Source organism: Pelodiscus sinensis, chromosome 3 (genome assembly GCF_052426305.1).
Source record: "Pelodiscus sinensis isolate ZL-2025 chromosome 3, ASM5242630v1, whole genome shotgun sequence".
In the NCBI taxonomy this organism is placed as follows: domain Eukaryota; kingdom Metazoa; phylum Chordata; order Testudines; family Trionychidae; genus Pelodiscus; species Pelodiscus sinensis.
Window position 1 is genome coordinate 58,851,114 of NC_143054.1, and position 26,761 is coordinate 58,877,874.

The 26,761-nt window shown below is 41.1% G+C and overlaps 1 protein-coding gene across 1 annotated transcript in view; it reads right to left on the minus strand.

Moving 5' to 3' along the window:
- Nucleotides 1-976: 976 nt before the first annotated feature.
- MEI4 (meiotic double-stranded break formation protein 4) overlaps nt 977-26,761 on the minus strand; it is a 113,633-nt gene continuing 87,848 nt past the window's right edge. The window contains exon 5 of the mRNA XM_075923791.2: nt 977-3,635. Within this exon, the coding sequence (XP_075779906.1) occupies nt 3,387-3,635 (249 nt within the window). The 3' untranslated portion in view covers nt 977-3,386. The remainder of the gene's footprint in view (nt 3,636-26,761) is intronic.

Sequence of the window (26,761 nt, forward strand, 5' to 3'; positions counted from 1 at the left end):
TCAGTACAGGAGAAAATTGGTATCCCGTATTTTAGAACGTAAGATCTGCCATATTGGGTCAGACCAAAGGTCAATCTAACTCAATATCCTGTCTTCTGACAGTGACCAATTCCAGGTGTCCCAGAGGCAATGAACAGAACAAGTAATGATCAAGTGATCCATCCCTTGTTACCCATTCCCAGCTTCTGGCAGAAGAGAGGCTAATAGCCATTGATGGACTTACTCTCTGTGAACGTACTTATTTTTTAACAGTGTTATAATCTTGGCCTTCACAATATCCTCTAACCAAACAGTTCCACAGGTTGACTATGCATTGTTTGAAGAAATACTTTCTTTTGTTTTTTATCCTTTGTGAGACAAGATGCAGCTCCTGACATTTAAAAAAAAAAAACAGTGAAAGATGGCCTCTTGAATTGGTAGCTGATCAACTGCTGAATCCATTCTTTTTAAAAATAATAGCTTGAAGTATTAGGGGATTTCCAATTTGCCATTTTACAATTAACTCTCTTCTATTTTTTCCACTAAAGCAAAAGTACTTTGGGGAAAACTGATCAACTATTGTTAAAAAACAACATCCAATTAATTTTCTCTTTTCTGCCCATGGAAGGACTGGAGATTTTAAAGAAGTTTATACCCGCTCCCTTTTGCTTTATGATTTTTGTTTGCTATCTCTATTTCTCCTCTTTTTCCACTATACTATATGTCAGTGGCACTTGTACCTGATAAGAGAGGGAAAAAAGAGAAACAAATGCAAACCCAACAAAAACTAACCTAGTGGATGAGTGGATGATAAGCTTAAATAGATACTTATTAAATTTCATGTTAACTTGTCCCTTTGGGTGGAATTATCCGATTTTCTGATGTGAATATTCATGAACAGTAGTTAAATCTGTTTTATACATCAAATGGCTTTTTAAAAATGAATTAATATTAAACATAAAAAATATAGCTCATGGTATAACCAAAACTCAAGTTTAATAACTAGAACATAATGATAGACAGGGATAAAACAGAAATTACAAGACAATTTCTTTAGTGACCTCAGCTTTGTCTATATAACTAGTGTTCTGTTGCAATATAAATGTTAATATACCATATATACTCGTTCATGAGCTTATTTTTTCATAAGCTGATCCTCTCTCTCCCAGTTAAAAAATTTTGAAAATTACATTGACCCGTTTATAAGCAGTTTGCAAACTTCCAGTCCCAGCTCATCAGCATAAGCTGCTGGCACACTGGGATATTTTGTTTTCCTGGAGCATCTGTAGGCAGGGAATCTCTAAGCTCCCATTGGTAGCTATTCGCTGTTCCCAGCCAATGGAAGCTGCAGGAAGCAACATGGGCCAAGGGATGTTCTAGCAGCCACTTCCTATCACTCCTGTTGACACGGGATGGGGAACAGCAGCCATTGGGAGCTGAGAGGCTCTGTGCATGCACACTCTCCAGCTACATGAAACATCCTAGCATGAAAGTGGTTTGCCCTGCTGGGCTGGGAACTGAAGTTTGCTGCCTCTGATCAAATTAAAAAAAAATTGGTAAACACAATGACCCATTCATAAGCCGACCCCTGCTTTTTACTGCATAATTTTTTGTTACCAAAAAAATTATGCTTATGATTGCATCTATACAATATATCAGCAATACAGAAAATACACTTTGTTCATTAGAATACGTTTTCATGTTTAATACAAAAATATTTCCAATATTACAGAAAATGTGTCTCAATGAATTTTAGTAACAGATTAAAGAGATTAAAATTGATACGAAGCAAACTTTGTGATGGGAAGAATCTATACAAATATTTAAAATAATTAATTTATAAGTGAATCGTGCTAATAGAATACATAATGTCATTAATATTATTTGACCTACTTAGGAACATTGTAATACACTGTAGTAATTGCTCTCCAAATATATCAAAAACTGTAGATCAGTGAAACAACTGCTGGGCCCATATTTTAAAGTTCTTTAATGTTTAAGAAGATTTGTATTCAAATATGTGAATATTTATATTAACCCCAATAAAGAAATGAAAATTTAAAAATTAAACATAATGAATGAATATTTAAATGGGTATTTTATCTGTCTATCTTAGAATTTTTACGTTCAAGCAATTACAAATTAAGATAAATTAATGCAAGCATAACTTCATTCACTTTAGTCGAGTTACCTCAGAGTAAATCGGCTCTATGTTTATGCGTGTACAGTTAGTAAATATGCAATGTTCAGTGCAAATGAGAGGGATAACAACAGACAAATCAAATGGTGGTTAAATCCGACAAAAAACAAATATTTTGGTTAAGTTGGAAACTACAACTGGCCCATGAAAGGAGAATGGTAGTAGGTATTGTGTACAGTACGTCTGTACTTAACTAAAATAATTTTTTCTGAAACTAACAAAGCTTCTGAAAATTGACTATATTTGTATCTCCATCACAGAATAGAAATCTTCGCTATACACAATTTAACATTAACATCCTGGCCAAGATTTAAGCATAGTAATAAAATAAAAACATGGATACCTACAGTTGGGCTTGAGAGTCCATTTTTAGGCACTTATGTAGTCTGATTATCAAAAGTGCTGAGTGTTCACTGAGGGCTCATCTAGACTTCATTGCTCTCTCAAAAGAGTAATGCAAATAAAGCAGACTGAAAATTCAAATGAGGCGCAGATTCATAAATCTCGCGCTTCATTTGCATAATCGCGTATACCTTATTTTTCAGGAGTACAGGTTCTTTCGAAAAAAAGGTTGTTTTTTTTCCGAGAGAACCCCATCTAGACTGCAGGGGGTATTTCGAAAAACCCTTTTACAAAAAAGCGCTCGGACGCGATTATGCAAATGAAGAGTGAGATTTGTAAAGCCGCGCTTCATTTGAATTTTCAATCTGTTTCATTTGCATTCCTCTTTTGAGAGAGGACTGGAGTCTAAATATAGCCCGATTATCATGGAAGCATATACGAAATGCTGAATGAGCAGCACTTTTAAAAGTCATTGCCACTTATGTATGTGCCTAATATGGATTCACAAGGCTAACTGGAGGAACAATTTCAAAAAAAAATCTTGGACTTAATCTAAAAGTTAATTTTACTTACTTATTCTAAACATCACATAAAATGGCTTTGTTGTTCAAATTCTATTGATGTAGATAATATAGTATATAATATTTTACGTAGTAAAAGCCAATATTTATCTACGGTTACAACAACCAGTGACATTTAAGATATCACTCTTTTCTACACGAAGAATGGGAAAACAATCACATTATCTTAGATACTGGTGTTTAGTATAATCATTAAAAATAAATGTCTTTCAATAGTAACCATTTTTATGCTCTAGTTGTCCATAACTATAATGAATATAGAGCTTGAAAGCAGCCTGGCTGTTTTAAACAATTTGCATTTGAGATGAGTTCAAAAGAGCACCCAATCTCCATATATATACAGAAAACAATGGGAAATCATCTGCAAGATGGAGAATAATTTGATCAAGGTTATGCAGAAATTTGTTTTTTTCTTCTCCATCATAGTCCAAGCTCGAAATGTTACCTTCTGTCTCACTCTGAAGAAGTTGTTCCAAAATCATGCAGAGAGAAAAAATATTCTCATACTGGGTAACATTATACTTGGCCTCAATCTGGAAATAAAGAAAAACCAGTGCATAAGCATAAACTGAAACTGCTTTTACAGTCAGCCTATCAACGCAGAAAATAACTTGAGAATTTTGTTAAAATTCTTAGCAATGTTTACTTAGACATAATTGAGTATGACTGTATAATTAGTGATGTTTCCCCACAAAAATAATTTGTTCATTATACAAGCCACATTCCAAGCAATTGAATATATTTTAAAAACCAAAGCTTCCCAGCTTGCATAGGAAAATAAAATTTGTAGTTAAAGTAACGGAGGGTCTTATTCAACTCCAGGTCTTCCAAATACTTTCTGTGTGACCTTAGATTACTTAGAATGGAATTTTCAAAAGCATATAAATGAATAAAAGTCACCAGTTCAATTAGACTTTAAAATAGACTGTTATTCTAAAATCACCTTGACTTTTAGAAAATCCTGTTCTTAATGTCTCAAGCCACAGTTCTCCATTAGTAAAATGGAAAGAATATTTCCCACAGGGAAGGTGTGTCACAGAGGTTTTCTGAAGATACATTCAATAATGTTGGTGAGGTACTTAAATACTATGATGATGGAATCCATGTAACCAACTAGACAGAATACTGCAATAGGAGTTCACGGATTAAACAAAATGGAAAGTGGTTTAATCATTTTTATTTAAAGGAGTTTTTGTCTTTCATTCTTTAGCATGACCTCCTACGTTGTATGCAATGCAACAAACAGATATGGCAACAAGTCTCTTCAAGACACCATTTCCTTGAATTTTACCTTTAAAAAGCTATGAAGTAGGAGATTCTTATATAAACAGAATGACAATATAGATAAGAAGCATAGTAGGTAAAATGTTGTAACCTTAATAACCATAGAATGCTTTCTTTCTTGCAGGACCACTCTGATAGTAAGGTATTCTTTATGACAAATAATATTTACAACTGTTTTCCTCTGTTGTGGAAAGAGATCAGGTACTTGCTATTCATATAAAGTTTGTTTGATACTAATAGTGTTTCCAAAAGCACCTTTAACAATATAATATTGTAAAACTCCGATGGTCCGGCATCTGATGGTCCGGCACTCCTGATGGTCCGGCACCATCAAGAACCCGGAAGTGCTCCCAGAAGTGCTCCGGGCAGCTGGACCATTGGAGCTGCTCTGTCCCCAGCTTCTTCGATTCAGCCGCTGCTGAAACTGATCAGCGGTTGATTCCAGGAAGCCCGAGGCAGAGCTGCTCTGCCCCAGGCTTCCTGGAGTCAGCCGCTGATCAGTATCAGAAGCAGCTGACTTGGGGACACCTGGGGTAGAGCAGCTGGAGTGCTGCCGGGTTGGTCCAGTAGCACCACTCCTCGGCGCTGTGGGACCAACCCAGCAGCCCCCCAGCTGCTCTGCCCCAGGCGTCCTGATTCAGCTGCTGCTGAAACTGACCAGCGGCTGACTCCAGGAAGCCAGGGGCAGAGCAGCTCTGCCTCGGGCTTCCTGGAGTCAGCCGCTGATCAGTATCAGAAGCGGCTGACTTGGGGACACCTGGGGCAGAGAAGCTGGGGTGCTGCAGGGTTGGTCCAGTAGCGCCGAGGGTCGGCGCTAATGGACCAACCCAGCAGCACTCCAGCTGCTCTGCTGCAGGCGTCGCGATTCAGCTACTGCTGAAACTGACCAGCAGCGGCTGAATCAGGGACGCCTGGGGCAGAGCCGGACTATCGGAAGGGGGGGCTATGAGGGTTCTGGAGTGGCATCCCCCCCACCCCACCCTAGACTCCTCATAGCCCCCCCTTCTGATAGTCCGGCATATCTGATAATCCGGCACCCCCTGGGTCCTAAAGGTGCCAGATTATCTGAAGTTTACTGAATATGGTAAAAATATGTTCATGTTGTACACTAAAATTCCATACCAGGAAAAACTGATATTTTTGAGACAGTTTGTATAATTTTCAAGATTTGGCCCACTCAAACAGAGAAGTAACTAGGTAACCTCTCCCTATGGTACTCTACAGACTCTGGGGAAAAACACTCCAAATTTGTTTAGCAAACTATTGCTGTTAATTGCCTATAACCAGAAATTGGCCAAAACTTAACTAATTAAAACTTCTAACTATAAAATGACACTTCTTTACAGATTTGTAGAATTTAAGGACAGAAGGAACCACTGTGATCATCTAGACTGGTCTTCTGCATAATACAAGCCTTCAAGCTACTGAAAAATAATTACTGTTTACTTAATAAACCAAAGGCTTTGCTTCACTTTTATGTTGTTGCTTAATCCAAAATTGTGGATTTCTCTATTATCAGAAACCAAAATTATTAGAAAGAAATATTTTCTCTCTCTTATACAATGACAATCACCAGTTTGGATGACAATGCTAGAAAAAGCAGAAAGACAAAATGCTTCTTGGGGGGCGGAAAAAGGGATAATAATAATCATCAATATATTCTTAAATGAAAAAAATCCCAATTCTTTTACTCTATTTTTTGCCATTACTAAAACAGAGAGGAAAGCCATATTTGTTGAATGAGGTAATATGCTAAGATTGTGATTTATCTCTGTCCTCAAATTGCAGTTTTGAATTCACTGAGGTTCTTCTTCAGATCATTATATATTAGAGTATCTTTAATAAAGCCACTGGGTTTATTAAAGTAAAATTTTAAACCCTTCTTATGACTAGCATGTAGAATTACCTTTCTGTGTGGTATCTGGCTTCATGAACAAAAAGAAACAATAAGTCTATGTCTACACTTTGAGTTTTTTTGGCAGAAAATATGCTAACGAGGGACTCATTAGCATGAGTTGTGACATCATTAGCATATTTTCTGCCGTTTCTTTTTGCATAAGGGTTTTTTGTGCAAAAAGAAGCAGTGTGGACGTTTTCTTTTTGTGCCAAAACCGTGTTTTATGAAAGATCCTTATTCCTGTCCTGGATTTGTGCAAAAAGGAAATGTCCACACTGCTTCTTTTTGCACAAAAAACCCTTATGCAAAAAGAAACGGCAGAAAATATGCTAATGATGTCGTGACTCGTGCTAATGAGTCCTTCATTAGTATATTTTCTGTCAAAAAAACTCATAGTGTAGACGTAGCCTAAGGCACTTGATTATTGAACCGATTTTGAATATAGTACATTTCCATGAAGGTGGTGGGAAAAGCGATGAAGCTGAACACAAAAGGATTCTTGACTATTCATAGACAATAGGCCAGTTGGTAGTTAGGAGACACCAAAACTTCCCCTGCTACTACCAACATAACAGCTGGAAATATCTAAGACTGAGCAGGGGGAGAAACTGAGCCCAAGCTATGCGGCTGACAAGCTTGTGATAAAAGATAATTAAAACTACTGTTAGATTAAAGAATTGCATGTAACAAGTTTCTTAGCATATTAAGCTTAGCTGACATGTTTTGTTTCACTTTAGCTGAGTAACTTACTTTGATCTGTGTCTGTTATCACTTGCAACCACTTAAATTCTATTTTTATACTTAATATAATGACATTTGTTTATTAACATTTGTTGTTAACCGGGGGAGCGGAGGACTGCAGCAGCAGTGCATATCTCTTTCACTGATAAAGGCGGGAAAATATGAGCTTGCTTTCTGTAAAATTTTTATGCAGAGTAAGATGGATTTATCTGGGGTTTTGATCTTGTTGGAGCTGTGCACCTGAGTGCTGTGTCATGTCCCCATGTCTGAGCCATTCCAGAGCTGAGCTGCTCTCAGTCTCTGTCTCACTCTGTTGGGAGGCTGTTATCCCAATTCTGCCTTTTCTGGGGGAGACTAGAGCTGGTTGAGCTGGACAGTGTGGTGAGGAGCCCCAGATTTTTGGTAGGCAGACTCAGTTGGTGTGATCAACCCATAAGGTGACAATCTGAAAGGGATGTCTGTGCCCAAACTGCTCACACTACTGTTTGTCTCAGTACTATCTTGCCCTTAAGGAGAAGATAATTATGGTGGTTAGATGAATAAAGTTCCTAGCTAGCTGATTCCTCTACCTAAAAACCAGCTAGTAGGAAACAAACCTCATAAATGAGAAAGTATAAAAATATGTTTGGTAAGGAATGAAAAAACGGTTTGTATCTCTGGCTAGTCACGTGTTCATATGCATATTACTACAAACAGACCTCAACCTCTAGTTTCTGTCTGGTCCACTGCACCTAAAATGTTGAACCAAATTTATTATGGCACAGATTGCATAGCAATAAAATCATGCAAAATAATACTTCAATGAGAACTGTTGGTCACTCATCACTTTTGAAAAACCAGGCAAGTGCCCAAATGTGATTTAGGGTCTTAACATTAGGTCTCAATTTTATGAAAATTGTGACCTAAAAGTTTATTTACTACATAAAGACAACAGTTTATTTAAGTTCTTTGTGACAAACTCCTACTGATGGCACTCTCAGCTCTTCTGTAATTAAACAGTGGTTTATGGCCCTATCCTTGCTTGCTGCTCCCATCCAAAAAACGCAATTAAAAATATAATTTGGCTACATCCACAGAATATACCTTTTATTGCAATCACTCTCTTCCAATTTAAATTTCTCACCTCATTGACTACCTTTTCAAACCTCGATGAATTGGACAAACATCCCTTCATGACTCTCCACAGCAAAATGGGAGAGAGAGAGATGTTACCATGAGGGTGTGACTTAATGTTGTGATCTTCTTGGCATGGTAACTAATAGGAAGATTTTGTTGTGATAACTAATCGCCTTAAAACATATACGAAAACAAGAAACAAAGAACACTAACAAGAATTCAGAAACAGAAAAAGAACATTTGAAATGCAACAAGACATTTTCAAATATGTACAATGTAGCAAAAAGTACTAAATACAACTTCAAACACTTTTTTTACATACTACAAAAGCCAGAGATCACTGAAGGAGGAAATTAGAATGTTACCAAATACAAAATGAAGTCACAGAGCATGGCAAAGTACCTAAAATATTAAATTAGAATTTCACAAATGTACAGTTATATTCCAACAGCCACAATCCTGACATCCAGTATAAATTATCAAGTACCTGCATTCAATGGTGATTAAATTTCTTGACCAGGAATTCCTGAGTAATTCCCCTCCCCCCACAATTTTTCCTCCACATCAAGGCAAATACTTCCAATTATTTTGATAAAATTCCTCCCTCCCCACTCCAATTACTAGTACTTGGGGGTTCATGGCTAAGCCTTTTCCAAATGACCCAAAGTGGCTTGGAACAATATATTTTAGCAGGGTCTACATTATACAAAATTTTGGGTAACTGGATGGCGGAGGTGGAAAAAGAAGACCATTTACCTTTAGGATAGGTCTACACTTTCAACTGTACATGGATACATGAGCATCCCTGTGCCAGAATTCCCTAAGTTCATATCTGAAGCATTATCCTGAAGGGTAATCTTCAGTGAAAAAAGGTAGCATGAATGAGGGGTGTGGGAAAGTACCAGCCTCCCCAGTGGCTTGGCCTCATACCCATTCTACAGACTTGTATGGAATAAGGAGGAGTCACCATGCTGCAAATAGTAGCAAACTCTGCTTCAGGTCAAGCAATCATGGTTTGAGAGCAGCCTCTGGAGTACACACAAATGCTAGTCAGTGCTTGGTCTCAGAATCTGAGGTGACTCATGATGCCAATAACATCAGCAGCTGCATCATACAGCAAGATGCCAAGGAGTGGCAGGGCAAAGACGTACCAAGGACCTCTAATAATGCCCCAGAGGAAGCCCAGGTGACCCTATGGAAGTGGAGCATGTGATTCTGCACCTGGAGTAGGGAAATTAAGAGCCTCATCCTGTTCTGTAGACCAGACTTTGCTCAGACCCTCTGAAGAAGACATCCCACTTTATTACCCCACCCCCACAATATTTCATAGTTATTGCTCCCTTCTCAGAGCCAGAGGGAGAGGAATAATGAGGAGATATCTCCTAAGAAAAAAGTTTGTCACTTCTGGGGGAACCTGGTCTTTTGTTATTCATTTGCTCCTGTTACAAAGTGTTCTAGCTCTGCTTTTCATGCATGTAAACAAATATTACCATCCATTTAGGTTTGTATGTACACAATGTTTTCCAAGTATAATCAATGAATATTTCCAAAAGTTTGGGATGACGTGGCAAGAGTCACAGCATTTGAGTGTTAACTGCTGTAAAAATCTGGTGCCATGCAAATGCTCTTTAGCACCTGGATCTTTCCTGCATGTCCAAAGTTCATGCTCATGAGCTGATCCCTGAAGTTTACTATGCCCTGGAAAACTAATTCATAGAAATTCACATAGTCAAAGTTCACATTTCTCTAGGCAAACTCTAAGAACGGGTATTCCATTGATGGTTCCCACACAATTTGGAAACCCCATCCACTGAAATCTCACTATCATTTCAGAGACTTGACTCCTAATAGCAACCGTCTGTAGGTAGAATACAGAATTGGTACACTAGCAAACAGATACAACCACCACACCGACAGCTGACCTTGCACCACAAACTGGTTGGTAACCAAATGGTAGTTGTCAGGTGTTGCCAAATTTCAAAGAACAATGGCCACCCAACTTTTCTCTGCTATAGGTTTCCAAAATCAAATGGTTTGGTGCTGGAAGGCTGGTGCAAGCTTTTCATGCAACTCAATGAAAGTCTACTTCCGCTGTCAGATTCTGCAGCTATTTGTCACCAACCAAGGTAGAAACAATGTGGTGCCACCACAGAATGATGGTTCCCCAGGACAAGAACTGGTGATCCATGGGTGTATGTACTGTTGCAATCCCAGCATTCAAAACATATGTTCCATGAGATCAGAGTGGATTTTCATTCCCCCTCTAGGTCAGCCATCTTTGCCATCTGATAGCTTTTTTGGACTGATTCCATCCAGTATCTAGTACTGAATTTCATGAATATTAATCCTGGGAGCTGCAGCAGAAAGACTTCATGGACCTGCTCCCATGTGTCTCATATATTCTGGCAGAAAGGAGAGATGAACAGGAACTGCTGCCACCAAATGTGTAAAAGTGGCATAAAGTTCCAGCAACATGCAGCAAGGCATTTCCTAAACAACAATTACACAGTTATTTGTTTCATAAATGGTGTTTCTTGAGATGTGTTGCTCAAATTCATTCCACGTTAGGTGTGTGCTTGCCACCTGCATCGGTGCTGCAAGTTTTCCTTTAGCGGCATCCATCAGGCAGCAGCTCTGGCAACCATTGGAGTGGTGCCGCCACTGCATGGTATAAGGGGCATGGACTAGGGTTGTAAAAGTGTAGCTGATTAACCAATAAGCACAAGCTTATAGGTTAATGCTATTGAGTAGATGCATTTCCTCCACCCACCAGTAAATTTTTTTAGCAGACTGGCCAGCAGCCCGGCTCAGTCCTGGCTCGTGCTGGGTCTGGGACCAGCCCCCGCTGCAGCTCTGCATTTAAAGTGCATTAGGTGGTAGGTGGGCAGGCAGCCCTGCTAAGTTCCAGCTTGCATCAACTCTTCAATTAGTCAGTAGGGTGCCTCTGTCATTGAAGTATAGCAACAGCCCTAGGGCGAAAAGTGAAAGCACCTATAGAGTCTGGTGTCAGCTGGGGGCTCCCCTGCTGACCCTGGGATCCATGCGGTGCTGCCACTTTGAAACGCTGTGAAGAGCCCAGCATCAGGCTCCTCTCAGCATTTCCAAGCGACAGCACCCTGTGGAGCCTGGGATCAGTTGGGGACTCCCCCACTGATCCCAGGCTCCATGTGGGGCTGCCACTTTGAAACTCTGTGGGGAACCCGGCATCAGGCTCCCCAGGTCGTTTCAAAGTGGCAGTGCCCTGGGGAGCCTGGGATAAGCTGGGGATTCCCTTACTGACCCCAAGCTCCATGATTGGTGCCTACTGTGAAACCTAGCATTTGTCTGTGTGCTGTATGGATAGTTACATGAAAGAAGGTGTATTAGAGGTCGAGGTCTAAGAAACAATCTCTGCTGTCTGATGCCAGTATGATGGTTGCTAAAGTGACCATTTTGAACCTTTGATTTGTTAAGTATTTGTTGAGTTTTCAGAGACCTACTATGGGTCTCCACTCTCCTGACTTCTGAGTGAGAAAGTACTTTGAATAGAACCCTCTTCCCTGGTACGGCAAAGGAACTGATTCTATGGTCCCAATTTGTAACAGATGTTGAATTTCCAGGTGTAATAAGTTCTCATGAGAGGGGTCCCTGAGGGACAGAGAAAGAGGGTGGATAAGGGGGATGGAATAGTCCAAACGAACGATCTCTAGAAGTAATACTTTCTCAGCTGTTATTTCAGTCCAGTGTTGCCAAAAGGACCATAGTCAGTGGGTAAAATGAAAGCTGCATGACAGATCAGGGCTACTCAACCTTGGAAGCCCCGGGGGCCACAATGATACTCACAGCACATAGTGAGGGCCCCAACTTAAGTGTGGCTGCATATACATGCAAATATATATGCAAATAGCTTCATTCAATCTCAAATACATGAATACAAAGCATTATTCACAATACCCCAGCGCTCCCAGAACCTCTTCCCTGGGGGTTAGGAATGCTGACACCCTGTACCCATCTGTTCTAGCCAGCCCGTCCGTTTGTGTCTTTCAATGCTCACCCTGCCTGGGAAACGCCTTGCCATTGTGGAACATGTTCCCAGTGAAGGCCATGTTCAAAAGATCCCACTCGCAGGCCGCATGTTAAGCCCTGTGTAAACCTGAACCACCCCATGGTCCGCATGTTGAGTAGCCCTGGCATAGATGGTGATATCGTGGAGCTGTTCCTCCACGCCTTCAAATTTGCTGTTTAGACATAGAAGGTTGGTTCGTGGAAGACTGGTGCTGCCATTGTGGTGTGTGCTTTTGCTGTAACTGTCTCTGTCTGTACTCACAGGGCCAATGAGTTTGTCCATATGGTTCATGTGGCCTTGGATGTGGGATGTACATCTGGAGCTTGATTGGCAGGGTATACATCCCTAAGGCACTGAGAGTTGTACATGAATCTTTCATGGTGTGTAAAACTTCATCAGTTTTACTGGAAAGAAGGTATGACCTATCAAAGAGTAGATCTTCTACTTTCAGTTGAAGTTCCCTCGGTATACCTGAGGCTTGAATACATGAGGCTCCTCTACATATTACAATTGCCGTAGTAGTGCTATTGGCCGCAGAGTCTGCCATGTCTAGAGCTGCCTAGAGTGCCTGGAAATTAGGACATTTCTGGTCCGGGAGGAACTGCATGAGGTCCTGGAGTTTCAAATAGTTTGTATGATCATAGTTGGCTAGGAGTGCTGTGTAGTTAGCCACACAAAGTTGTAGAGTTGCCGAGGAATAAACTTTCCCACCAAGTATGTCAAGTCATTTATGTTTCTTATCCTGTGGTATGGACTGGAATTGTGGGTATTTAGCTCTATGGTATGCTGCATCTATCACCAAGGAATTGGGAGGTGGATGTGTAAACAAAAAGACTATATTCTTGGCTGGGATAAAATATTTTCCATTTGCCCTTTCGTTTGTGGGTACAGTTGACGCAGGCATTTCCCAGATGGTGTTGGCAGGGTCAAGTATGGCTTCATCCATGGGGAGTGTTATCTTGGAAGATGTGGATGGCTTTAATATACGGACAAATCTATGTTATTTCTCCTGCACCTCCTGAAGATCTATTTCTTGGGCATTGGCCACACATTTGAATAGTTCCTGAAACTGCTGTAAATTGTCTATAGGAGTTGGAGTCATGGGAATGACAGCTTCATCTGGGGATGAAGAAGAGTTGTGAGGGGGTGGTTTCTCATCCTCCTCAGGACATAGGCTCCTCTTCATCTGACTGTGGTTATTCTGGGGAGTCCAGTATAGTGTCACAACTCTGCTGTGGAGGAGACCTGGCAGTTCTTTTTGTAGGAGCTGAGGGCGTTGTATGGTGACTTCTGTATGCTGATCATGCCTCCCATGGAAGCCATTGAGCTGGGTATGGTGTTGGTGGGTATGGCCAATGGTGCCCATACCAGTGCAGGGAATGCAACACGAGAGGATCTCACTGAGAGCGATTGTCAGGGAGAATGTCTTTGAGTTGGAGAGGAGTGCTGGGAAGAAAATCCACTGTGAAGACCCATATCTGGTTTGCTAAATGATATAGACAGTGCCGGGGATCCAGGGGAGTAGACTGAATGTGATAGTGAGGATGGTAAATGTGGCACTGAAAGTGTGCCAGTTTCCACTTGTTTTGGCAGTGCTGAGGTATGTCTCAGTGCACTCTTATATGATGCCATTCTGGTACATGTCATTGGTAGGGGCCTCAGTGCTGGGGACAATGTGTGCATCAGTGCCCTCGGAGGTGGTATGTCAGCATGGGGTGGCTTTGGTGACATCTTTGGTGCTGGTTTTGGTGCGGTCTTAGGTGCTGTCAGGTATCAGTGGTGCCAGTGCCTAGGACTCCTGCCTCAGTTCAGAGACGGGCATAAGGTCCCTGCAGGAGTCACACCTCTTAAAACCTGGGGAACTTGGAATGTTGAACGAGGGGGGAAAAATGGTGGAAAGTGAATTTTTTAAAAACATTTTTGAAGTGAAAAGGGAAGAAAGTGTCCTAATACTTGGATAAGGATAAAACCTGAAGTAACTTTTTGAATTGTTTTGTTGTTTTAGGCCAAAGGAGGGCAATTGTGAGGAGCTTTGTCTGCTGCCGAGGACAAGGGAGAAGGAACTGTGGCACCTTGCGTGCAAACAACAGACACTACTGGCATGAGGGAACGTTACTGTGGATGTGCGGCACTGCTAGGAAATATCTCTGATCACTGGCGGGGGACGCACCAGCACCTAAAGTGGAGCACCCACGGGGACAGCACTTGAAGAACAATGGTGTATTTTCAAAATTTTTCTTCATGGTATTCCTTTTGCAGGCTAACATCTTATTTGCTTTTTTTTTTTTGTTATTGTAGCTGCATATGGAGCTAAGCTTAATATGTGAGCTGTACACAGTGTTACTCAGATTCCATTCAAAAGCTCCAATGGTTTATTTAGAAACCTATAGGTGTGCAAAAATATTTTTTTCCTCTACAATGTATATTTCTTTGCATTTATCAAAACTTTGACTAAATTGGCTATCAGTTGGCCTTTCTCTGTGAAGTTCTTGGTCTTGACCAGGAGCGATCAATAATTTTTGATGGGGGTCCGCTCTAAGAAATTGGTAAGTGGTCAAGGGCCACACTTTTCTATGCAAGTGATGTGGTGTCTGAGACAGAGGTTGGGTGCAGAAGGGAGCTTGGGGTAGGAGACTGAGATGCAGGAGAGGGCATGGGGTCCATTAGAGAGTTTGGGTGAAAGGGGATTGTGATCTGGGACAGGTGTAAGGTCTGGGGGAGGGCAGTAGGAGGGGTCTGGGAGGGAGTTGTGACCTGGGGGAGAGGGAGTGCAAAGGGATTTGGTGGTGATCTGGGGCAGGAAGGGTGGGGTGTCAGAGACCGGCTCTGGGCAGGAGGCACTTACCTAGGAGGCTCTCAGCCAGCAGACCTGCAGGACCCTGAGGCAGGCTCACTGCCTGCTGCTGCCCTAGCCTACTCAAAACAGGTGGCTGCTCCCTGTGGCTCTCTGCTCAGGGTACCAGGAGAAGGGGGAGATTTCGCATACTGCCTCTGTCCCCAACACAATTTCTCAGCTCCTATTGATCAGTGCTGGTCACTAGATTATTTTTCCCTGAGTACATTGTGTTACAGTCTTATGTCATAAGCTTAAATAATTAAGTGGTTTATTAACAGTGATTCAGGCTTGAAATTGGAGAAACAAACCCAAATAAGTTAAAAACACTGAAAATCTTAAATTCAAAACATAAGAATCTACAAGAGGCCAATTAATAAAAGGAAATACATTTCCAAATATTCAGTGAAGTGAAATCAGCAAGAGCAGCTCTTATAAGACTTCTATTCAAAGATTACCAAAGACAGAATCAAAATCTGCCCAGGAAGGCAAAAACCCGACTAGATACAATTTTTCTGGAGCAGCATCAGTGACTGCCCCGTCACACAAAAGCCAGAGGCAAATAAAAATTGCCCAGAGCAGTGTTAAAGGGTGCTCAGCCATGGCTTAGATAAATTTGCCAAAAGAAGCATGAAATGCTGTCTGTACAAACAGCAAATAGAAAGATCAGCAGGAGTCAATGAACACAGCTTGACATTTCCATGTGTTTTGATAGTTGTCTAAATTCAGATCGTAAATTCACTTTTAATAATAGCCAATATGTCTATCTTTCACTGGTGATTTATCAGAAATTCTTTATCCTAAATAAATTAGTTTGTCCAACTTTGGTTCCTTTTCTTTACTGCTAAAACTTGCAATGATGAGTTTAATTTATTTGGAAACTACCACTGGGATAAATTAATCCATTTTGTTAAATATGTGCAAGAGACAACCTGGCATATAACAATACTTTAAGCTAAACTTATTACAAACAATCCTAAACAAACATAAATGCTGAGGGTGTCTTGGAAATTATTGTGTAGTGTTACAGATATAAAGGGAAGAAATGCAAAATAAGTTTTATGAGGGCAAAGAAATGTCACACTATGAAGAAAATTCAAAATCACCATTTTGTCCTCCCTTTCTTCTTTGTCAACAGGCAGTCCTTGCTATAAGTCCAATATATGTCCCAAAACCATGGACTTACAGAGAAACAACTTAAAGCAGGATTTTTTCCCCATGGATGACTTCAATTTGCACAAATTGGTTTTTTTTTTGGTGAGACTTAAGAGAGGGGAATAGGATGACTTATAACACATCAGTTCCTACAAGTCTCAAAGACTTGAGTGTGTAATTGATATATACTGAAGTGACTTATAGCAGGGACGCCCAGTACTGCGATTCATTGTCCCCCATAATTTGTTATCTATAATTTCAAATGCTCCACTTGAAGCTAATGCAACTCTGAAAATAAATCAACAGTGGCCAAAAGAGTAATGCATCCACGAACTTCCCTGGTAACAAAAAATACTGTATTTGAGGTATTCTGTAGTCAGATTTTCTGACTGTAAGCATCTTCCTTTTAAATTAGATTTCCATTGTTAGCTTGCTATAATTATTCAAATAGCTATTACTGAAGATGTAGGGCCCTATAAAAATTAATTTGATGAAACCAAAATTACTTGTCAGGATCATAATTTTATGGCAAGAGCTCCCCAACCCAAGTGAACAAAAATGTCATTATCTATTGCCAACTACAGAAGTAACTGCTTGGAAACTATCAACCATAATGGATAGCAGTTAGGAAGTCACTCATGCTAATGATAAGATAACCTCTTATTTCAGGTGTAAACTGTTTAACAGAATAGACAGGAAGTTATTCTTTTCCTCCCTTCTTCAGCAATGCACATCTAAGTAAGAATATTAGATTCTCCCCTTTTCCCCCCCAAATCTAATTCAGAGGATACTGGAAATGATCTGAGACTGACCAATTTATTTTTTCAGACAGTAGTCATTTTTTTCTACATCTCATATGGCTAAAATATATATTTTCATCCAGGGGACTTTTAGCCCAGTATCTGTTTTTCCCCCAGAAATGATTTCAGCCTCCTCATTGATATGTGGCCATTTTAAAGACATTGCAATTCACAGTGCTGCAGAGAAGTACAGGTAACTTCTTTTAAAAACAACAGGGAACAATTTCTAATTGAATGTTCCAAAGGCACGTGACTATTTATCTGGATAATTAAAACTTACAAAAACAAACAAAAATACATGAAATGGGGAGGAAGGGCATATAATGCATCCTGTTTAGTATGCTCACTGTTCTCACTGTTGTCCTGGGCAGATAATGATAAGCATCTCAGAAATAGTGAAGACAGGCAGTCATGAAAGAATATACAAGATCTCTGCTTGTTCTAACTGTAATGCCATTGTCTTCAGTTAAAAGGTAATTACCCTATAAATTATCATGCTTCAGGATTTATTACTTTACTAATTAGCATTTCTTTTCAGAGCAAAACCACAGAATGCATTTTTATTTTATGGCTTTTTTTTTTCTCAATTCAGATTTCTCTATCTAGTCTGACATCTTCACCACTAATCCTCATTAGCAGTACTAACATTCACCTGCCAGGAAAGTTTGAAGTGATCAGTCCTGCATTTCAGTGTTTAGTCAAATGTCACTCCCCTAAGCATCCTTTTTGTAAAAAAAATGTGCAGAAATCCTGTAAAATATTTGTATGTGACTCAATGGGTACCTCGATTCTGATTCTGCCATCCTTACCTATAATGAATAGCATTATCTACTCACAGGAACAGCAGGGTCAGGTAAAACTTATATAGCATAAGGATGGTGGAATCATATTCGGAATTAATATCAATGATAGTTTCAGTCCACTCCAGGAAAAAAGTTATACAAGTCATGAATGTGTAGCAACAGAATGTTTCACAATCACAAATCTAAATGAAATTTTGGCAGTAAAATTTCAGACTGTTCCAACCAGCCTGACTTTGGAGGTTTAAGGACCCAAGAGTAAGACTACTGTTCTAATAACATATATAACTATTTTTTGACAAACACTGGCAGACACTTTCAGTAGCAAAGGGAACAGGCATTTTTACAATCCTACCCCATGTAACCAAAGGTGCTTTCTACAGACAGATAAAGAGCATGTCTGTAGACTGTATTTTCCCCAGGTCATTAAGCAGAATCATCTCTTACTAAGATCCAATGTGAATTATATGAAATGCCAAAACTTTCTTAAGCAGTATTACTCTTATTTGTAATATGTTTTCTTGGATATATTGTGAGACATTAAATATACTAGTAATAACACATTAAGACTTTCATTGTGGAATAGTAATCACCTTTGGAGCACTGTGACTAGAAAGCAAACAATTAACAATACAAATTCAAATCCACATTATCCTTTTAACAGACAGCTGAAATATGAGTCACTAAGAAATCTCATTTAGAGAGAAGCATATTTAAAGTGAATGTATGAGCCCACATTTATGTTCCTGTGGTAATAGGGCTAAGAATTTATAAACCAATCTCCCTCCACTTTATGATGCAAAAACCTCAGCTGTCAGATCTGACATTCCATTATGTTATTTGTATGATGTATACCAAAAAATCAATATAATTCTTCACAGAGAATGCTTGAAATACATTTTATAACTGAAAAGCTGAAATAGGATAAAAACTGTCTGCTAAAATACTCTCTCTCCATACTAGAGGAACCACTGAGGAATATTCCTAGTTGACAAGGTTAATTTATTTAGGGCTGGTTTATTCAATCCAATGGAGATCTCAGGGGAAGAAGCAAAGAGACCAGGAAACTCTATGGTTGATTTCATGGAAATTCTCAATTACTGTGTGCTCAGATTGGACAATGGGGTTTAGGTGAGGGGAGAGGAGACCAGCCTCATACTCCTGAAAGCCCACAGAGGATAGAAACTGTAATCCTTCAAATATAGAGAGAAAAAAAAGAGGTCTGCAGAAGACTGGATCATCAAGACATTTCTGTTGGTCTCACCTTTCCCGCTGCAGCAAAACAATTCCCTCCGGAGTGCATTAGTGCTACTTCAAAAGCACCACTGGATACACAAGAGTATGGGGGAAGCAAGGGAGAGGGTACCACAGGATGCTCTTCCACCCAACTCCTCATAGACCTCTGGGTCTTTGACTTTACAAAATTTCAATGAAGGAGCTTTTATACAGTCAACATAAGCAGGATTGATGATGCTTAAGATGTGGCTCTGCCTACATAAATGCATCTGTATAAGTTTCTACAAGCTCTTTTTAACAATGGGTAAAAATGTAGTTTTAATATCAGAGGTTTTTAAATGAGAAGTCTAAGAATATAACCCTTACATTTCTCAGAAAAGAAAGGCAGGCCTGTAGACAGAGGAGTCTTTGTGACTTTCTACTCCTCCCCTCCCCAGGTGATGGTTCTGAGTGGAGAAAGAAGGGGAAGGGGAGGAGGGCGCTGCTGTTTTGCCTCATGACAAGTGTCCTTGGAAACTTTTTTTTTTTTAATCTTGCAGTGAACAGAGACTGTAATGGAAGCTTGGAGGGAGCTCTTTGCTTGGAGATGAGACTTAGTGAATGGTGCATTTGGCTCCTCTGTGGGTTATTCGGTTGACTTGTTTGTTCTCTGTGTATGGACTGTGTAGTGGGACTGAGGGCCCCTACCTTGCTAAAGATTGTGAGGCTCTACCTTTGGAGCTTTGATTGGCACATCTGTGTGAAATGCCCTAGTAGTGAGGAGGCAGAGCTGAGCTAAGCAAAAAAGACTTGGTATAAAAAGTCATTCGCTAAACACTCTCTAGAGATATGAACAGAAACAGCAAATAGGAGGGTTTTGGAGAAAATGAGAAAGGCTTTCCTTTCGGGTTTAGCACTATATATGATATCAAGATGGCAGCAACAGAACAATGGACGTGACCTATAATGGATGTGGCATGTTCTCTTTCCTGCCTGAAGACAGAAAGGATTCTATATACATGAATTATAAGCTGGTGTCTTCACTGGAGGAATAGTTTCTTGTATTGGAGGGGCAAACAAAGAGGATACTGAGAATCAGAGAAGCTTAGGTTCAGGAAACACCAATACTCCAAGACCAAGCAATAATGGAGCTAGCCATCAAGGAATCACAGCAAAAAGAAGTTCAAGAGGCAGCCTATTGGTATGTTACCACTGGAGACAGAAGATCATGGAAATCTATATGGCTGAAGTTAAATGAGAATGGACAGACTGAGGACACCAAAGATGAGACAAAACAAGGAGAAATCCATAAAGATAGAATTTCAAATCAATACCAGGACCTCAATGTGGAAATTTTGGAAGAAACCTCTCAAGATGTAAAGATTACTCATCTGTGCAGTAACTAAGGATCTTTGAAATGAATGTCATCGTGGGAGCTCTATTCTAGGCGTTGGTGCATCCCAACACCTTTGCATGGAGATTTCTGTAGCAGTGTTCCTCCAGGCTGTGCTTGTGTGGGGACCATCTCATAATCCCCCTGGGTATGTCTACACTACCCTCCTAGTTCGAACTAGGAGGGTAATGTATGCATACCGCACTTGCTAATGAAGCCCGGGATTTGAATTTCCCGGGCTTCATTAGCATAAGCGGGGAGCCGTCATTTTTAAATCCCCGCTTCTTCGAACCCCGTGCAGCACGGCTACATGGGGCTCGAACGAGGTAGTTCGGACTAGGGTGCCTATTCCGAACTACCGGTACACCTCGTTTCACGAGGAGTAACGGTAGTTCGGAATAGGAACCTAGTCCGAATTACCTAGTTTGAGCCCCGTGTAGCCGCGCTGCATGGGGTTCGAAGCAGCAGGGATTTAAAAATGGCGGCTCCCCGCTTATGCTAATGAAGCCCGGGAAATTCAAATCCCGGGCTTCATTAGCAAGTGCAGTATGCATACATTACCCCGCTAGTTCGAACTAGCGGGGTAGTGTAGACATACCCCCTTTGTTTAAAGTGCTGCATGTGAGACCTGGATTCTTCAGGTCTCTTTCTACTGCGGTGCCAAGTAACTGCAACAGGTACTGGAAGAGGAAGAGGGCAGGTACTGGGAACACTCATTTCAAAAGTAATGTTACTGTTACTGATACTGCTTCCTTGAGAGATGTCAATTCGAGGTTGCTGCACTTATTTTGCAAGATCTAGAATCCCCCCATTGACTGGCACACCTATCTTAGCTGAAGAGTGTGACTGCAGAATGTCTATCAATTAGTGCTGGGTTTCTGACTGGGAAGTATCAAAGGTCTGGTTTTTTTTAAATACCTAACTAAGAGGGAGAAAATACGGTAAATTACAAGGAGTCGGTGACAGAAGGCTTGAAAGGAGCACTTTGACAGCATGACTGCAGCACTCCATCTCTGGCTAGGGACAGTACAAAGGGAACTGAGGAGCTCTGAGTCCTGCACACAGCACTTCTTGTTGGAAATTTAGTACTCAGAAGAACCAAAAGAACACTCTGCAAGAGACTGGTGGACAACAGGATGTTGCATTGCCTTTGGACAGAAGGCCTCAATCAAAGATTGAATGGGCTTCTGAAGTTGTTGGAAAATGATCCACTGATGGTTCATAGTGGCACAAATGACACCATGTTGCAGGATATCTTGCAGATAGAAGATTATTTCAAATGACTTGGAAGCATGTTAAATAAGAAAGACCAATCTTTTCTGAGATCCTTCCTATCGCACAAGTGTAAGAAGACCAAAGAATCTCAAAGTGAAATGCTGGCGAGGTAAATGCCATAGAGTTTTGCTTTGGGGAACATTAGTCCCCCTTCTATGCAGGTGGAACTCCTTCTATGCACGAGGAGTAACGGTAGTTCGGAATAGGAAGCCTAATCCGAACTACCTACTCCGTGCCGCGTGTAGCAGCGGGCACGGAGTCCAAACTAGCGGGGCTTTAAAAATGGCGGCGCCCGGCAAGATGCAAATGAAGCCCAGGAAATTCAAATCCCGGGCTTCATTTGCAACTTCTGTTGCCTACATTAACCACCCTAGTTCGAACTAGGGTGGTAGTGTAGACATACCCTAAAAGAATTCTTCCATCAGCCTACATATCACCTCTCAGTGTGAGGCAAACCCTCAGACTAGCCAGAGATGCTCGCTAAGCTGCATCCAACAGAGCCATGGTGAGTTACATCACCCAGGCATGTGGCAGGCACTTGGCTGCACTGACCTATCCTTCCCACAGAGCCTGCAGTAACTCAGCCTTCAGAAATGCAGCAGCCAATCCCTGAAGTGGGCTCAAACAAGATGTCACCTATCCTCTGGAATTTCCCCAATTTCAGCAGAACTGCAAATCAGTCTGTGTAACAGCATGACCCTACCAGGAATCCTCCTTTTACCTTGCAGTTGAACAGACCCTCCAGACTCCCACTCCTGCTCTTGATACAGTTCTTGTTCCTGGCCCAGCCTTGCCTGAGCCTGGTTCCAGTCTGTTCCAGTTTTGTCAATGCCCTACTCTGACCATGCTCCAGCCCTACCTTCACATCCTGACCTCTTGGACTTTGGACACCCCACTTCATTTTGATCTTTAGCCTGTATCTGGACTTTGGCAACAGTACTGATTTTGGCTTGTCTAGAGACTCTGAGGTCTGTTTTGACACTGGCCTGTACTTGGGATCCTGGCTCTAATGCTGTTGTTGGCCCAGTCCCAAACCTATGTATGGTTTTGGCTACTGATCTCACCACTAGGCATGACTATCTGGCTGTGTCTACACAGGGCCACTTATTCTGGAAAATCAACCGCTTTTCCGGAATAAGCTGCGAGTGGTCTACACTGGCCCTTGAATTTCCGGAAAAGCAACAACGCTCTACTGTACAAAATCAGCCGCTATTCCGGAAAAGGTACGCTGCTCCCGCTCGGGCATAAGTCCTTATTCCGGAACACTGTTCCGGAAAGGGGCCAGTGTAGACAGCCCAGTAGTCTATTCCGGACAAAAGCCTCGATCGCGAAAATGACTATCGGGGCTCTTTTCCGGAAAAGCGCGTCTACATTGGCCACAGATGCTTTTCCGGAAAAAGGGCTTTTCCGGAAAAGTATCCTGCCAATGTAGACGCTCTTTTTCCGGAAATACTTATAACGAAAACTATTCTGTTTTAAGCATTTCCGGAAATTCATGCCAGTGTAAACACAGCCTCTGTGTATGACTATTGGATTACTTATGCTGAAGATCTCATCTGTATGAATCAGTGTCAATACTGAAGCACTATAGTGGAACTGCTGCAGCAGGACAGCTGTGCCAGTACACTGCTTTAAGTTTAGAAATGACCTTAGATATTGGAGTTATGATTTACACAAGTGAAAACAGTCCAACTGAATTATACATGCCTTAATTTTTTTTGGTAAGCAGTGACTACTGAGGGAAACTATAAATTAAGCCTTAACTAAAATTATTAGTAAAAGTCCTCTCCTTATTAAAATAGATCATTTTAGACAATACCGGGTGTCTGAGATAAACACTACAGCATTGTTTCATCAGGTTTGGTCAGGAATGTTTGTTTACCTTTACAAATAAACAGTGTATTAAAAATAAACAACAATACTTTTGCTTCAGTGGTTCTAACAAAGTTCCTTGATTAAGAGGGGAAAAGTGCCTAAAATAAAGAATCTTCTCATTAGTAGTTCAGCATAATTAACCTCACACTTCTCATACCTTTTGAACAGAACCCCTACAAATTGTTTTCTTCCATCTATCTTCTCAGTGGGATCAGAATCTCTGGTAACCAGCTGCTAGATGAAGATAATTTTGCAATGATCAGGAATTATAGCTCATCACTGATTCCACCTGCAAATCCTTGACCTTTACAATTTAACAGGGTATGGTCTCCTCAGGGCAACCAGAACCATAAGCTATAGTGTTATCTCTGTGCTGTAGCGAGAGAGAACTTACCATTAATATAATCTGTTTTGAATGGGTGCTGAATGTTTTATCATACCCGGATGCTGTGCTCTGCCTACTCCCATAGAGGCAAAGCAAAGGGTACTTTGTTCTTTTCTCAGGGACCCTGCAAGTACCCCAGTCTGCTGCCTCAGTGTTTCTCCCCAGATTCTATCTTCCCATTCACATGCTGAGATTTCTCCAAGGAGTTTTCTTTCAATGCTTTTTTCATGAAATATTCTTCCCCTCCTTCCAAAGGTTACTCTGAGTCAAATTCTACCGTCAATCAAACTTAATGAAACGTCACTAAATCTATGTGGTACCATAATTCGAAACACAGGATTTTATTTTTTCCAATATGTTTTAAGAAACTGAAAGAACCATTTATTGGCCAAGCGTGGATAGCACATTTCATATAAGATAATGCTATCTAATTGTAATGTATTTGTGCTCCATTTCCTTTGAGCATTTGCCTATTAAACAGGCTCCTAAATTCCACAGGGATTTCAACAATTTCCACCCTCTATCAACATTGCCTGGACCAGTCCACACAAGAGACCCACTTCTTTGATACCAGAGTAAAAAACACCACCCTATGCCGGAAACCTACTGACTGCTATGTCTTTAGCATCTAGCCAGGGCATATTACACGATCAATTATCTACAGTAGGGGATTTCAAACTTGGGTCGTGAACCCACCAAGGAAAGCCCAGGGGAGCTGTAGGAAGCAGCTGCACAAAGCAGCAACTCCCCATGGCTGGAAACAGCAAACTGCAGCCAATGGGAGCTGCGAGGCTCCGTAGCTGCAGAGTGAGAGAATAAACAAGGCACTGCAGGCCTGCCAGGGGCTTTCCCTGACAGGTGTGTGACCCAAGTTTGAAAACCCCTGGTCTACAGCCAAGCCCTAAGATACAACCAGATTTGTTCCAATTCTGCAGAGTCACACCTACAAGATCTTTACCAGGCATTCTTAAAACTAAAATACCCACTTGCGGAAGCGAGGAAACAGATTGACAGAGCCAAAGAAGTACTCAGAAGTCAACTATTTCAAGATAGGACCAACAAGGAAAATAATCAAACACCACTGGTCGTCACGTACTGCTCCTATCTTAAACCCCTCCAGTGCATCATTGACAATCTACACCCTATCCTGGAAAATGATCCTTCACTCTCATAGGCCTTGGGAGACAGGCCAATCCTTGCCTACAGACAACCCCCTAACCTGATCACAACCCAAATATGCTCACCCAGGAACCTATCCTTGCAACAAACCTCAGTACCAATTCTGTCCACATAGCTACACAGCCCACACCATCACAGGACCTAACTACATAAAACTTAACGACATAAGCCACAACATCAGAGGCTCATAGAACTGCACATACTCTCATGATAAATGTCATTGAGTGCCAGCAATGTTTCTCTACCATGTATATTGGCCAAACTGGACAGTCTCTATGACAAAGAATAAATGGACAAATCAGACATCAGAAATGGCAACATAAATCTGTAGAAGAACATTCTAACCTGCCTGGTCAGTCAATTATGGATTTAAAAGTACTAGTCTTCTAAAAAGGAATTTCACTAACCAATTATAGAGAGGGTCTGCAGAACTGGAATTCATCTTCAAATTTGACACTGTTAATCTGGGCTTGAATAAAGACATTAAACTGGTTGGCACATTAAAATAATAGAATCAGAGACTCATAGGGTTGGAAGAGACCTCAAGAGGTGATTGGGTCCAACCCCCTGCTAACAGCGGGACCAATTCCAATTAAAATATCCCCTCCAGAGCTTTGTTAAGCTGGGACTTAAAAACCTCTAGGGATGGAAATTACAAAACCAATTTCTCCTGCCTATAACGTGCACATTTTCACATAAAAAACTATGAACGGGACACATCCAGCCCACTTAATTAGCCTCATTAACACAGGTCCTACCACAGACAGACAGATACACACACACTTTTGTTATTTCCACTCATCTCATCTCATCTCATCTGATGAAGTGGGTTTTACCCACAAAAGCCCTTGATTCTATATATTTTTGTTAGTCTCTCAGGTGCCACAAGACTACTCCTTGTTTTCAAAGTTTCAGACTAGCATGGCAACCATTCTGAGACTTCCTAAATTGCTTATTACTCTCGAAGATATTAATGGCTGACTTTCATGAAGCAGAAAATTACAAACTTCTTTAAAACCGACAGGCATGCCATCCACCTTTCATTGAGCCTGAAACAATAAAAACCATTACCCAAGGCTCTGGGCCACATAGGAGGATCTGAGCAAGCTCTAACAGAGAGAGAAAGGGTACGTCTAGACTACATGCCTCTGTCGCCAGAGGCATGTAGATTAGGCTACCAGACATAGTAAAATGAAGTGGCGATTTAAATAATCGCCGCTTCATTTAAATTTACATGGCTGCCGCGCTGAGCCAACAAACAGCTGATCAGCTGTTTGTTGGCTCAGCGCGATAGTCTGTACACGTGGGTGTCGACATCAAAAGTATTTGTCGACTACCCAGGTAAGCCTCCTGGGATGAGGTTTACCTGGGTGGTCGACAAATACCTTTGATGTTGCCACCCGTGCGTCCAGACTATTGTGCTGAGCTGACAAACAGCTGATCAGCTGTTTGTCAGCTCAGCGCGGTAGCCATGTAAATTTAAATGAAGCGGCGATTATTTAAATCGCCGCTTCATTTTACTATGTCTGGTAGCCTAATCTACATGCCTCTGGCGACAGAGGCATGTAGTCTAGACGTACCCTAAGAGAGGTTCTCTAGGGACAAACTGCAAATGGAGGGTCTGGGACACTGAATGGTTGGAGTTGCATGTGTGCCTCTGTGCAAG